General features: G+C 40.9%; 1 protein-coding gene across 1 annotated transcript in view; it reads right to left on the bottom strand.

Moving 5' to 3' along the window:
• defl (Integrator complex subunit 7) overlaps positions 1-15,053 on the bottom strand; it is a 438,395-nt gene that overhangs the window by 263,952 nt on the left and 159,390 nt on the right. The window contains exon 6 of the mRNA XM_067157240.2: positions 4,798-4,914. Coding sequence (XP_067013341.2) covers positions 4,798-4,914 — 117 coding nt within the window. The remainder of the gene's footprint in view (positions 1-4,797; positions 4,915-15,053) is intronic.

Consider the following 15,053-nt stretch of genomic DNA (forward strand, 5'->3'; position numbering starts at 1 on the left):
CAGTAGGTTGGGTATCATTACCCCTGTTCTTGTGTGCCCGGAGGGCAGCTTAAAGGTGGAGTTTGGTGTGGCCTTTGAATAGGCCTGAGCTTTGAGAGCGGGTTGCTCTTTCTTAAATTTGGTTTCTGTGTGCCTCGAGCAGGCTTAACTGGGTAATTGGGAGCTTGTGCTCCTTGGCATGATTGGGGTTTTCTGCCCCTTTGTTGAACTTTGTACATAGGTAAAGTTGGGCTCATTGCTCAAGGATTGCGTGTCTGGGCTCGAAGCCCAAATCCATTAACAAATTGCAATTGTACATTCTTAATTTGTTGATATGCTACTGAGTACCTGTTATACTTGTTATTTCTTGATCTTGAAAAGAAAATATAACCTTTGTTAAATTTTAAATTAACTTTAATTTCGTAGATGAGACCTGTTCCCGCCCGTACCTTCTTTCACCTCTAACTACCACGGAAATTTCTGTAACAGTGTTGATTTCATTTAAATCAAGGGTTGGTTTTGGTCAATGTCAATGAATAATTATTCATAAATATTGAGTAATTTCGCTTTATTACCATAGTAAAGAGTTTCCATATCTTGTTCATGTCATGTCCATAATCAATCATGTGTTTGCTCATAGCTGAATATTTATTATATTTAGAGGCATTTAAATGTTCGAAATATCTTGTCTGGCCTCAGTAACTGGCATTACAATCTTTCGCAGGCAAGTTTGTAAATTCCTGGTTGTATGAAATATTTTGAAGTGTTTATATAAGGAGCAATAAAGTTTCCATTCGACGGCCAAATTACCGTGAGCATTGAGGCACTCACCCCGCCGATGAAACACGTATCCTCCTGCGTGAAGAAGTCCATAACCACCTGCTGCACAACCTCCTCCCACAGGAAGTGTCGACCCTGGGGACCGAAGGCACGATAATCTTACGGTTAGGCACCAGTCCGCCCTAATCACCTCATCCACTGCCCTCCTGTCATAATGCATGAGGCTGGCGTAGCAAGTCGATCAGAGTCTTGTGTCAAAATGCGACCCGCACAGAACTTGGTGCACCGTTGCACAATGGTGCTTTTCGAACGGCATGTTGCCCCTGATGGACGTCCACCTTCGGCTGCCAAGAACAGAATAACAGCACACTGGTCCCGTTTGGACGCATTTGGTAATAATAACAACGCCATAGTTCACGACTGCCACACTAATCCTTTTACCATGCATCGGAGTCGTACTTCTGCAGCAATGCCCTCAAATGGAGCCTTCTAGTTTGAGTGTCGAATAATAGTTTGGAATGATTATTTGTTTCAAAAGCAATGTATCATTTAAATAAATTAGTTACTTGATTAAAAATGAAGTTTGCATAGTTCTTTTTTTCTGTGTAAGAAAAATGGTGGTTGGATACCCAAAGATGGAAAGGTGCTATGAAAATGGAGCCGGACAAGGGAAGAGGATGATGGTAAAATAAAGTAAAACAAATCAACCTAGACTTTACGTTTACAGGTACGGCATGAGATTCCTGCATAGCATGACTTTGACTATAACTAACAGATTCCCTGGAATCTTTTCCTCTATGTGCAACTTTAACAAGGAACCTGTCCATGGTGGTTGTTTTTGCCTGCAATGTGACACTGGATTGTCAAAGGAGATTCATCGCTCAGACTGCTACACTCTTATTTACGTGATGTTTTCCTACAAAGTTTTCTGCTGTTTCCCACACTTTACACTTCGGCCTGCTCTCATTTGAGATTTCCTCCATATCCCCTGGGTGTTCCTCGCTATCACTTCGTCATGGTCAGTCCCTTGTCATGTTGTTCCACCAGCTCTTGAACGTCAGCCTCACTCGTCGTTCCACGGGCCTTACAACATGGGACACAATTTCATCGGCAACTGGCAACTCTTGTTCATCAGCAAACTGTCAAAGTCACGGCCAAGAACACAATGAGACCTACTGGTAGTGCAAAATCTTAGGTGTTTATCAAGTTAGAATTCATTTACATTTTATCTCATCTTGCAAAACACCTGCAGACCAATAGCGTCACAATTGAAAGTCTTACAGTACTTCAATACGAACATCATCATCATCACCACGTGCGTATTACATACTTTCATACATACATACATACATTATCATTATAGACTGTTATGCCTTTCAGCTTTCAGTCTGCAAGCCTCTGAGAATTTACTAAACGTCGCCACAATCCTCGATTTGCAACTAGTGTTGTGGCCTCATTTAGTTCTATACCTCTTATCTTTAAATCGTTAGAAACAGAGTCTAACCATCGTCGTCTTGGTCTCCCTCTACTTCTCTTACCCTCCATAACAGAGTCCATTATTCTCCTAGGTAACCTATCCTCCTCCATTCGTCTCACATGACCCCACCACCGAAGCCGGTTTATGCGTACAGCTTCATCCATCAAGTTCATTCCTAAATTAGCCTTTATCTCCTCATTTCGAGTACCCTCCTGCAATTGTTCCCACCTGTTTGTACCAGCAATCATTCTTGCTACTTTCATGTCTGTTACTTCTAACTTATGAATAAGATATCCTGAGTCCACCCAGCTTTTGCTCCCATAAAGCAAAGTTGGTCTGAAAACAGACCGATGTAAAGATAGTTTCGTCTGGGAGCTGACTTCCTTCTTACAGAATACTGCTGATCGCAACTGCGAGCTCACTGCATTAGCTTTACTACACCTTGATTCAATCTCACTTACTATATTACCATCCTGGGAGAACACACAACCTAAATACTTGAAATTATCAACCTGTTCTAGCTTTGTATCACCAATCTGACATTCAATTCTGTTGAATTTCTTACCTACTGACATCAATTTAGTCTTCAAGAGGCTAATTTTCATACCATACTCATTGCACCTATTTTCAAGTTCCAAGATATTAGACTGCAGGCTTTCGGCACAGTCTGCCATTAAGACCAAGTCGTCAGCATAGGCCAAACTGCTTACTACATTTCCACCTAACTGAATCCCTCCCTGCCATTTTATACCTTTCAGCAGATGATCCATGTAAACTATGAACAGCAAAGGTGAAAGATTACAGCCTTGTCTAACTCCTGTAAGTACCCTGAACCAAGAACTCATTCTACCATCAATTCTCACTGAAGCCCAATTGTCAACATAAATGCCTTTGATTGATTTTAATAATCTACCTTTAATTCCATAGTCCCCCAGTATGGCGAACATCTTTTCCCTCGGTACCCTGTCATATGCTTTCTCTAGATCTACGAAACATAAACACAACTGCCTATTCCTCTCGTAGCATTTTTCAATTACCTGGCGCATACTGAAAATCTGATCCTGACAGCCTCTCTGTGGTCTGAAACCACACTGGTTTTCATCCAACTTCCTCTCAACGACTGATCGCACCCTCCCTTCCAAGATGCCAGTGAATACTTTGCCTGGTATACTAATCAATGAGATACCTCGATAGTTGTTGCAATCCTTCCTGTTTCCTTGCTTGTAGATAGGTGCAATTACTACTTTTGTCCAATCTGAAGGTACCTTACCAACACTCCACGCTAATTTTACTACTCTATGAAGCCAGTTCATCCCTGCTTTCCCACTATACTTCACCATTTCAGGTCTAATTTCATCTATTCCTGCTGCCTTATGACAATGGAGTTTATTTACTATCCTTTCAACTTCCTCAAGCATAATTTCACCAACATCATTTTCCTCCTCCCTATCAGCTTGGCTGTTTGCAACACCACCAGGATGATTTCCTTTTACATTGAGAAGAAGTTCAAAATATTCCCTCCACCTCTCCAGTGATTCCCTGGGGTCTATTATGAGTTCACCTGAATTACTCAAAACACTGTTCATTTCCTTTTTCCCACCCTTCCTAAGATTTTTTATTACTGTCCAGAAAGGTTTCCCTGCTGCTTGACCTAGCCTTTCCAGGTTATTACCAAAATCTTCCCATGACTTCTTTTTGGATTCAACAACTATTTGTTTCGCTCTGTTTCTTTCATCTACGTACCAATCCCTGTCTGCCTCGGCCCTTGTTTGGAGCCATTTCTGATAAGCCTTCTTTTTACGTTTACAGGCTGCTCTCACTTCATCATTCCACCAAGATGTTCGCCTTTTCCCATCTTTACACACAGTTGTTCCTAGGCATTCCCTTGCTGTTTCTACTACAGCATCCCTGTATGCCACCCATTCACCTTCTATATCCTGAACCTGCTTACTGTCTACTGTTCGAAACTTCTCACTAATCATATCCATGTACTTCTGTCTAATTTCCTCGTCCTGGAGATTTTCTACCTTTATTCGTTTGCAGACAGATTTCACTTTCTCTACCCTAGGCCTAGAGATACTTAGTTCACTACAGATCAGATAGTGGTCTGTATCATCGAAAAATCCCCGAAAAACTCTTACATTCCTAACAGATTTCCTGAATTCAAAGTCTGTTAAGATATAGTCTATTATGGATCTGGTACCCCTAGCCTCCCATGTGTAGCGGTAAATAGCCTTATGCTTGAAGAATGTATTCGTAACTACTAAACGCATACTAGCACAGAAGTCCAGCAAACGCTTCCCATTCCCATTAGCTTCCATATCTTCCCCACATTTACCAATCACTTTTTCGTATCCTTTCATAGTGACATTATAAACTTTTCCAAAACCATAGCTGTACGAAGTCTTGCTAATTGCAGCGTACTGGAGGTTCACATCACATTTTCACACTTTAGCTCCAGTGACATACGTCGTATGCCAGTATGTTGACAAAATACTACACTACATTCAACTTTAACAATGTATATAGCAGGTAGCCTATGATAGCTACAACGTGCTCACCTGACTGGGGATCTCCACGAGGGTCGCAGCAGCCAAGTGCGTCAGAGAGTTGAGCGTGACGAGGACGAACTCTTGAGCTGGATAACTTGGCAACAGGTCAGTACACAGTTGTCGCACCTGAAATTAAAATAACTTCTAACTTAATTTACAGCTCAACAAGTGGGTGGAATAGACTATCTACCAAAAAGTAATTGGGCAGCTATGTACACTGCTATCAATAACTGTGTGCGAGGGGAATTCGCCATTCAAGAATCGGTGCCCCTCCTCCAGAGACCTAACCCAGCAGTCCAATCTGTCAAAAAGTTGTTGAGTTCGGGACTCTGGGCAGACCAATCGAATAGGTAAACGTAATACTGTATAGCAGCCCCCAAAACATGGCATCTAGCATTATCAACCTGGAAATAACAAGGGTGTCCATTATCGAGAATGCTGTAATATGCGTCTGTGTTAATGCTGCAACGGACAAACACCAGCAGTCTCAAGCTGAAGCCCCACAATATCACTCTACCACCACCCATGCACGTCCACTCATCATCATCATCCTAAACAATCTCCAGTTTCCCGGGTGTGGTATATGAGCCTCCTCCATCTCATCCTGTCCTTGTACTATTCTTCCTCCACCAACTTGTCACCTCTCAGCAGTACATCGTTCTTAACTAAATCTATCCATTTCCTTCGTGGCCTTCCCACGGGTCGTCTTCCTTCTACTTTTCTGTCAAATTCCTTCTTTGCAGTTCTGTTTACTGGCATCCCCTTCATGTGACCAAACCACTTCAGTCTTGATATATGAATCTTATTGAGGAGAGAATCATTTATTCCTAATACTTCTCTAATTTTCTCATTCCTAATCTTGTCTTTCTTGGTTTTCTGGATCATAGTGTGTAGGAATTTCATTTCAGCTGCCTGAAGACTTGTACGAAGTCATTTTTGTTTTCATGGGTATTTGCTCATCCCACAGCAGGTGTCTTACCTGGTGGTAAAATTGTGTTGTCTTATTGATTCGATTGTTCACCTCATGTTTTGCTAGGTTGTCATTTGATATAGCGCTACCCAAGTATTTGAAAACTGGAACGCTGTCCAGTTGGGCTTCATTTAACATGACTATTGGTTCTGCTCCTTCCCCATACACTTTCGTCACCACCGTCTTGGTCTTACTGATGTTTAAACCATATTTCTTAAACTCCTCATTCCAGCTTTGCATTCTCTCTCCCAATTCCTCTTCTAAGTCACTCCAGATTGCAACATCATCTGCAAATGTGAAGGCTTTGATATCTCCATGTTCTTTCCTATTAATAGATTTCATTACTAAATCCATTACAATAATAAACAGAAGTGGTGACAATGAGCTGCCCGGCTGCACTCCTCTCTTTGTTTCGAACCAGTCCGACAAACCACGTCTTACTTGAATACAGCTTCTATTGCCACTATACAACATTTTCACTTTGTCTATGAGGCTGTATCGCATTGCCAAACTCTTTCGCTTGGTACACTGCCGTATGCTTTCTCAATGTCCAAAAATATTAGAAATGAAGGCTTGTTCTTCTCCCAGTATTTTTCCATTAGCATCCTAATTGCAAATATAAGGTCTGTAGTTGACGTTCCTGGTCTGAAACCATACTGCTCTTCTTTCAAAATTGGTTTAACAATATCTCTGAGTCTGGTCTTTATTATTTTTTCCAATATTTTCAGGACATGAGACAGTAGTGTGATACCTCGATGATTAGTACATTTTCGTCGGCTTCCTTTCTTGAACAGGGGTACAATTATGCCCAACTTCCAGTCCTCAGGAATAGTCTGTAGACACATTGAATTCCTGGAATTCCTGCTGTTTTCAGCATATCTGCACTTAGTTCGTCTATGCCCACTGCCTTTCCTTTCTTCATGCTCTTGAGCGCATTTTCAACCTCAAGCCATGTAACTGGTGGTTCAGTTGTGGTTCCTTTTTTTTTTTTTTTTTTTTTGCTAGGGGCTTTACGCCGCACCGACACAGATAGGTCTTATGGCGACGATGGGATAGGAAAGGCCTGGGAGTTGGAAGGAAGCGGCCATGGCCTTAATTAAGGTACAGCCCCAGCATTTGCCTGGTGTGAAAATGGGAAACCATGGAAAACCATCTTCAGGGCTGCCGATAGTGGGATTCGAACCTACTATCTCCCGGATGCAAGCTCACAGCCGCGCGCCTCTACGCGCACGGCCAACTCGCCCAGTCAGTTGTGGTTCCTTGACTTGGCTCTCTATCCGTTGTTATGTTTTCTGTATCTCCATTCAGCAACTTTTCAAAATAGATCTTGAGTTCTTGTTTAATTTCACCCTCTTCTTGTGCCAGAGTTCCATCATCACGTTCTATTGCTTTTATGGTCTCTTGATCCCTTCGCTTGTTTATCACTACTCTGTATAGCAGTTTCATATTTCCTCTGCTGTCCTCTTCCAGTTTGTCGGCAAACTCATTCCATTTCTTCTCTCTTTCTTCCCTTACAATGTTCATTACATCAAATTTCTTGTTCCTGTATACTCCTTGGAGTCTTTGTATTTCTTGTGCATTGTGTTCTTGTCCCTGTTTTTGTTTCTCCTTGTCCAGTGCCTTCTTTATTTGGTTTCTTTCTTTCACTGCTGTTTTCACTCTTTCATTCCACCATTCTTTTGATGGAACTTGTAACTCCACATAGGTTTTTGGCTTCTCCCACAAAGGTGTCTTTGAAAGCTTTCCATTCTTCATTAACGTTGGTTACTTCACACTTCGGCAGACTCTGTTAAATCCTTAGTTTGTGTTCTTCCTTTCTTTGGACTTCTTGCAACTTCTTCCTTGGTTTTTTCATAATAATTTTCTGCGTTTCAATACTATACTGGCCATCCCAACTTTACCTTGTTACTCCGTGACTGTCTCCTTTTTGAAGAATGTATTTTTTATTATAAGATAATTTCTTCTGCACAGATCTAATAGTTTTTCTCCTTCTGGGTTCCTTTGTCCAAATCCATGTGGACCAATGATGTTCTCGTACCCAAGTCTGTCTACCACAACGTGCGCGTTTAGATCTCCAATAATAATAATAATAATAATAATAATAATAATAATAATAATAATAATAATAATAATAATAATGTTTTCCTCAATTACCAATACATGACGACATCGCCGATGTTCATCTGAATCGTCTAAGGTCCCGAAATCCACCAATAAGAACTGCAATAGTACTGAAGAATACCAACTTCAATATTACTAAGGAATGTCAGGGAAGACAGGATACTAGGCCTGAGTCAACTTTGCCACACAAAGGATCGTCACTGCCACCTGGATTTGAGCTTCCTCGGAAAACCTTGTCTACTTTTAACAGGATACGATCGGGCCATGGTAACTGCGCAGATTTCCACTACAAGTGGAAAATAATTCCTACGCCTAACTGCGACTGTGGTGCCTCTAAGCAGACCATCCTGCATGTTATCAGCATATGTCCCAAAAGAAAGTACAGAGGCGATATCAGTGACTTCGCTCATGCGCTTCCACAGACAGTTAGCTATATAAATAACCTGGATATTAATATATAGTTTGTTCTTCAAAATCATTGTGTGTTGTATCTGTAAAGCCATACGCTAAATAAATGTGTTTCATTAGTCTTTAGCCCCCTGCACATGGGGACAGTAGTAGCGGCCAGTACTGGCGGCTAGCAGTGGCAGCCAGTGAAATGGCCGGACAGCAGGCTTACACACGAGGACAATAATGGCTTCCATTTTATGTTCTAGTGGCAGCCAGTAACCAGTTTTAAATGTGGACGTGGTTAATGGTGGAAGTGCTTGTCTAGGACGTCAGTATATACTCAGTTGTGAGAGGATGTGTGAGAACATGGAGGGGGTTGATGAAGAGAAAGAGGAAGCTGTTGATGAGGCTGTAAGTGATATTGTACATTGTATAAGTGAAGACCTTCAAGAAATATTAACCAAAAGTACGGCTTGCTGGGTTAAATACTGAGTGTGTCATACAGATCAGCTAGGAGCTTCGTCTACAATACTTCGGGAACTTGCTGAGGAAGATTCTCTGGAATACAAGAGAATTTTATTTAATTGAACATAAAATATCAAAAACAGATACGCTAATGAGAAACGCAGTTCCTTGCCCGTCCAAAACTAGAAGTTGCCTTACGGTGTTTAGCTAGTGGTGACAGTTACCAAACTCCAGCAATCATGTTTCGAATACCAGCCAACACCATTTCTAGTTTTATGCCAGAAGTACTTACAGCAATAACTTAAGCATTACAAGAATATATGAAGGTAATATCTCACAAGTTATTGCGTACTAACTTGTTCATTTACAGTATAGGGTGGTAGAAAAGTCAAGACTGGGCTCTCATTTGTATCATTTCATAATCATTTGCAAAAAGAGTAGCAAATTCTTAGTTTATGTACTGGTGAGTTCAAAGTAAACATGTGCGGAAATGTGCATATCTTTTAGGGTTTGTCACTCCAAACAACTATTCTAACCATAAAAGAGGTGATTAAATCAAAAATATCAATTTCTTGTACAGCAATTCATTATTAAATAAAATGTTAGTTACAATGCGTTGTAAAGTACACAAAACAAAATTTGTTTGTCAGGTAACGTCCTTTCATTGTAAATTTCTGTAAACAAAATGTCCTTCAGCTATACATTCTTTTGGAATGCTAGAGTCGTCATCACAATCTTCTATGTAGGACGAGGCTCCAGATAACATCAGAGAACGTGAAGGTTGTGGGGATTCTAACAACCTCAATCTCTCTCTTGTTAACATGGATTGAATTTCGTACTGGCAAGTAAGGCAGTTTCTTATGGGAAGGTCCCACAACTGAGATGCAACATATTTTCCAAATACGTCAACCTCGTCGGGCTCGACTTTGGTTGAAGTCGACGGGCGACTCTCAGTTATTTTTTTGCAGTTTTTCAATCGCACACTCAACTTTCGATAATTTCTTTACACGCCGGTTTTTTCTAATAGGTGTTTGAAACGTAGGCACAACTGGGGATTTGTCGACATTCTGTTCACAATCAACAGTTTGATGTTCAATTTCTTCGTCCGTCCCGACATCTTTAGGGCTGATAACTGCTGTAACCTAAAATTAAAAGACAACTAGTAATTTACCGAACTCAAAGAAATCAAAGTTGATTTACAAACTGTAGATCTGATTGTACAAGACAGATGTACTCTCCACAACTGGTTGCAAACAACGTCACCAGCAACATACTTTGAAAGAAGATGGATTTAGCATGAAGACACTGACAAAGGAGTTTCTCACCCCGACCAGTGGCGTTCAACTGAGACAGAACTACCGTCATTGAGAGGAACTCGCTCGGCATGCACATATTCGAAAAGGGCTTCAGAAACAAGGGAGAAACTGGCTGAGTACTTCAGTGGAGAAGGACGAGTGTCTTGGTAGGTGAAGGCTATTGGCATGGAATCAGTGGCACAGTAAATATACTTCAGCCCTACTTTGTTATTGATGAACTCTGTGAAAATTAAATGTTCTTAAAGACTTACTAGTGTTATTGTTCAGTGAATCACAAAATTATTTTTCAATGTTAATGCCGGTAGTTGAAAATACTAAAAAGGTTACAAAATGTTTTAAAACACAATGGGTCGGTAGTCGTTTGATATAGTCTTGTACCTTATTAAATTAGATATTGAACTGATCGCATTTTAAATAGTTGTTATTATCCCTTTTCTCCTTATTTTTACAAATATGTTTGTTAATTTTTTTTCTATTTTGGCAACTAAGAAATTACCGTATATTACCTAACCTCTCGACAGGTGACAATTAATTGAATAGCTATTTACCTTGATATATAGTTTTGACCTAACATACTTCTACGTAAGGATTTAAAAAAGCAAACTTACCAAATTCGATGTGAACTTCGTGATGACTACATATCTCAAAAAACTGTCGGCTGCAGTGAACCATGGTAGTTTCGGTACGTAGACGTCGTCCGTGCCCGCTCCACTTCCTTTTGATTCATTCAATTTCAGGAATTCACCTCTGTGCGTGGCCTTTATAGCCTTTATACGAGCTCTCAAAAAGAACTCAAGTCAGGAACCGCGACCCCCAGTCCTATTAATTCACCCTTTAACTTTATCATTGAACTCTCCCTCTTCGCCTTGTTGGCATAATCAGAATGACGAACGTTCCATAGTAGTTCATAGTTCATGTAAGTATCTAAAAATGTACCTATATTATCTGCCCTCCATTTTATACTAGCAGTTGGTTTTGTCTTCACTTCTACAGATTGTGAACACATTTTGCAACGAATGTAAACACAAAAGTAAATCACAAATGTAGTTCCTCAACAGAGTCTAGCGCTCTACTGGCGGCCAGTACCTTTTACAACACGTCCAATAATGGCTGCCACTAGGTCACGTGACCCTGTTACTGGCCCTCTGGCGTCCAGTAAACTCAAACACGCTTGAGTTTGGTGGCCGCCAGTAGCCAACTGGACGTTGAAGCGGAAGTACCCCTGCACACGGGGACAGTAGAGGGATAATGATTGGCGTCCATTACTGGCTAGTACTACTGGCCACCACTACTGTACCCGTGTTATGTTTGAAGTCTACTACCAGCAATCTGTGGTCACTGTCCATGCTTTCACTAGGGATGACCTTTAACCTCTGTGATGTATCTCCCACCATCTTTATTCGTGATTACGTAGTCAATCAATGTTCTATACTGACCATCCCAACTGCACCTTATTACTCTGTGATTGTCTCTTTTTTTGAAGAATGTATTTTTTATAATAAGATCATTTCTTCTACACAGATCTAACAGTTGTTCTCCTTCTGGGTTCCTTTGTCCAAATCCATGTGGACCAATGATGTTCTCATACCCAAGCCTGTCTACCCCAACTTGCGCATTTAGATCTCCAATAATAATAACATATTCCTCCTTAACTGCATCTTCCAGGTCTTGCTGAAATTTCTCTTTGTCTTCCTCACTGCAGCCTGTCTGTGGGGCATACACTTGTATGACGGTGTACTTAGTGTTCTCCAGTTTCATGAACATTTTAATGATTCTATCACTTTTGCAGATAACTTCAGCTGTAGCATCAGTCCCTTCATTAATTAAGAATCCAACACCATTTTTCGCTACCTTCTCCTGTCCACTCCAGTATAATTTATATCCTCCAAGAAGTGTCTATCTTCCAATCCCTTTCCATTTGGTCTCACTTAATCCCAATATTGATATTTTTCTTCTATCCATCATGTCTAGGAGTTCTTCTACTTTTCAGTTAATGGTAGAATGTTCATAGTTCAAATTCGGTATTTGAATCTCTTATTTATTTTGGATTTCTTTTCAGAACATTGTATATCATCAGCCTTACGGTTATCATACTTTACAATTGAGGAGCTAGATGCAATTTCCTGGTCCCTTTACTACAACCCAGTCCAGGTCTTAGTTCGCTAGGGTGCCACTAGAGGTCAGGAGCTCACTAAAACCGGTACCATGCGCTACGCTGTTATTGCATGAGGCATGCTTCACGAGCGGCACGTTCAGTTGCCGCCAGTTCTTTGGCTGGAGAAGATGTCAGCGAGAGGAAGAGAAGGTTTTGTGGCTGGTGCAGACAAAAGGGTTGATGTTCTTTCACTAACGAAATACTTAAAACCTGAAAATGTTGAGTGATATGTGAAAGTCGTGTCTGTGTGTAATGATTCCCTAGAGTCTGCTAATGCAGCATGTGAAAATGAATCATCGTGATTTTGCTCAATGATGTGGTATTTGAGTATTTCAAACAAGTATGACACACAATGTCTAAATCCCAATTATATACTTTTGATCTGTTTTTTGTTTCTTTCCTTTTAGGTTTAGAGAATCACTTTGTAAATGAAAATAGGAATAAAAGTTGTTCAGAAAGGAATGTTTCTAAATTTTATAACATTTCAAATATTTGTTGGGGAGGGGGTGGGCAATTACAGTAGCCTAATACCATAGTTAGGGAGAGCACTGTAACAAACCTCTCTCGGCCTTTTATGCAATAACGAATGGAAAAGGTGAATATTAAATAAAGAATAAGCTTAATTTTTTACCTGTCTTAGTTGACAAATTTTTGCTTTTTTAGGATTTTGTACTTAATTTTAATAAGTTTAGACATTTTGTAGAACTGAGGTGGGATAAACTGCCACTTTTGTTCCTCTATAGTGGGCAATCATGCTTTCCTAACTCCCTGATCAATACGAGTGTGGCAAAATATAATATTCCTAATCTTCATGCAATAACAGCATATAAAAGGAAAGTTTAAATTACTCTGTCCTTCTTACTACCTAACAGATCAATAAAATTCTTTGGGAAATACATTTCCTGGCTCTTTTGAATGTGTCTAAATGAAATTCAGGTTGATTCCTAACATTACTTTTAGCTCAGAACATTTATAAACTTCAAGCTTCTGTTTCTCAAAATAACTTAAATCTACTTACGCTGTTATTGCATCCAACTCCTCAATTGTCTGAGAGGACGCGTCAGTCTGGTCTATAATCTTCTTCCGAGGCTCTTTTTCTTATTGAAAGCGACTGTACTCGATACTCTCCTGCTGAGTTGCTAGGCCTAACACATAAGAGGATTTTCTTTCAAGGTTTACTTCCTTAGCCTTTGAGGATGCCTTCCTCGTCCTACAAGACAGTAGGTTCCATCTGAACACCCCAGAAGGAACGGTTGCCTCTTCCGCCATCTCCACCCTACCGAAGTCCATCTTCTCCGCCGTAGATGCCGTTGAGGTCTTCACCCTTAACCCAGGGCAAGGGCCCTCCATATTTATGACCCCTAGAGCGAGGCTGTCCCAGTATTCTAAAACCTTTAGGAATTGGGCTACCTGTCGGTCCGCGGGCTGTAGGGGTCAGGTTCCTGTGGAAGTTAACCCCACCCACAAGGAGTGAGGTTATTTGCACATCCATGTTAATCTCAACTCGTTGCTCCAATGCTCAGTGGCCAACCAGACCCCACCTGACTTGGGGTGCCGCCGCTCTTCCGGAATATTCAACCTGATGCAATGTTCTCAGATACTTGTGTTGCTGTCAGATAGTAGCCATCAGTTGTACCCTATTTTATGACAATTTCATGTTTCAAGGTTCTGCAATTTCTGTCTGTTAAAATTTTAGGTCGCCCAGAACATACCCCATTTATGCGTGATGAATGCTACTGTTGATTTGGTCCTTTTAACTTGACTGCAGTTGCCCTGCTAAACAGCTCACTGATGTGGAAGCCTAAAATCGCACCCTTTTTGAAGTTTGATACCTTTGCACCTTGTGCCATCTCCTTAACTGGTTCTTGTGCATCCTGAGACATATGTCAGCCTCACAATTACCAACCATCATGGGTGTCCAATTACTTTCCAGTAGATAGGGTAGAGCCTGTCAACACTTAGAGAGCAAACAGGGGTCAATAGAAATGTGAGCTGTTGAAGATACCTCGGAAATGAACCCCCGTACCAACAAGCAGCCCTATTTCTGGGGGCTTTCCTCTCCCCAGTGGTCATAAATATGGAAGGCCCTAGCACAGGATTAAGAGTGAAGTCCACAACTGTAGCTACAATGGAGAAGCCGGAATTCGGAATAGTGTGGATGACAGAAGTGGCATCGAGTACTAAGGATTAGTAAAAGATATTTGTCCATAACTATGGCATTATATCAGATTTAGCATCTGTTCTCCATTTTAGGAGCGGCCTAAATTCCTACTGGCAGTAGCTATAAAATGCCCAATGCCAGGCTGTGACGACAAGCTGGTAACTCTGTCGCAACCTGTGGATCATGTCTACATCAGTTTTGTCGAATCATGCTAGGGTGTTTGCCAGAAGCAACACCCTTCCCCGCCTCACCTGCCCGCCACAACAAACGGACAAGGGCTACTGGTTCAACGGTGGATACAGTAAAAGAAGCTAGCCCCTTGCCAATGACATTTACATCTTACCATGCTCAACATTGGGACTCTTATTGGACACATCCATGAACTTACAGCGATGCTGAAAGAACAGAAAGTGGATATTGCATGTATGGAGGAAACACGTTGGAAAGGCCTGAAATCTTGTGACATTGAATATGGCTATAAACTTATATACCACGTTACATCCAACACGAATGGTGTTGCCAGCCTGCGAAATCCGAGTTGCTGTGATTTACTTTACAAAGTGAAAAAATGAGTGTATCCCCTAATTCAATACATCATATATTCCATCATTAGATGGAGTAAACAAATTCAAACATATTTCGGCTTGTTTGAGCCATCTTCAGTGAAAAATGAGGGAGGTTGAAATA

The sequence above is a fragment of the Anabrus simplex genome, chromosome 13 (genome assembly GCF_040414725.1).
Source record: "Anabrus simplex isolate iqAnaSimp1 chromosome 13, ASM4041472v1, whole genome shotgun sequence".
Taxonomy (NCBI): domain Eukaryota; kingdom Metazoa; phylum Arthropoda; class Insecta; order Orthoptera; family Tettigoniidae; genus Anabrus; species Anabrus simplex.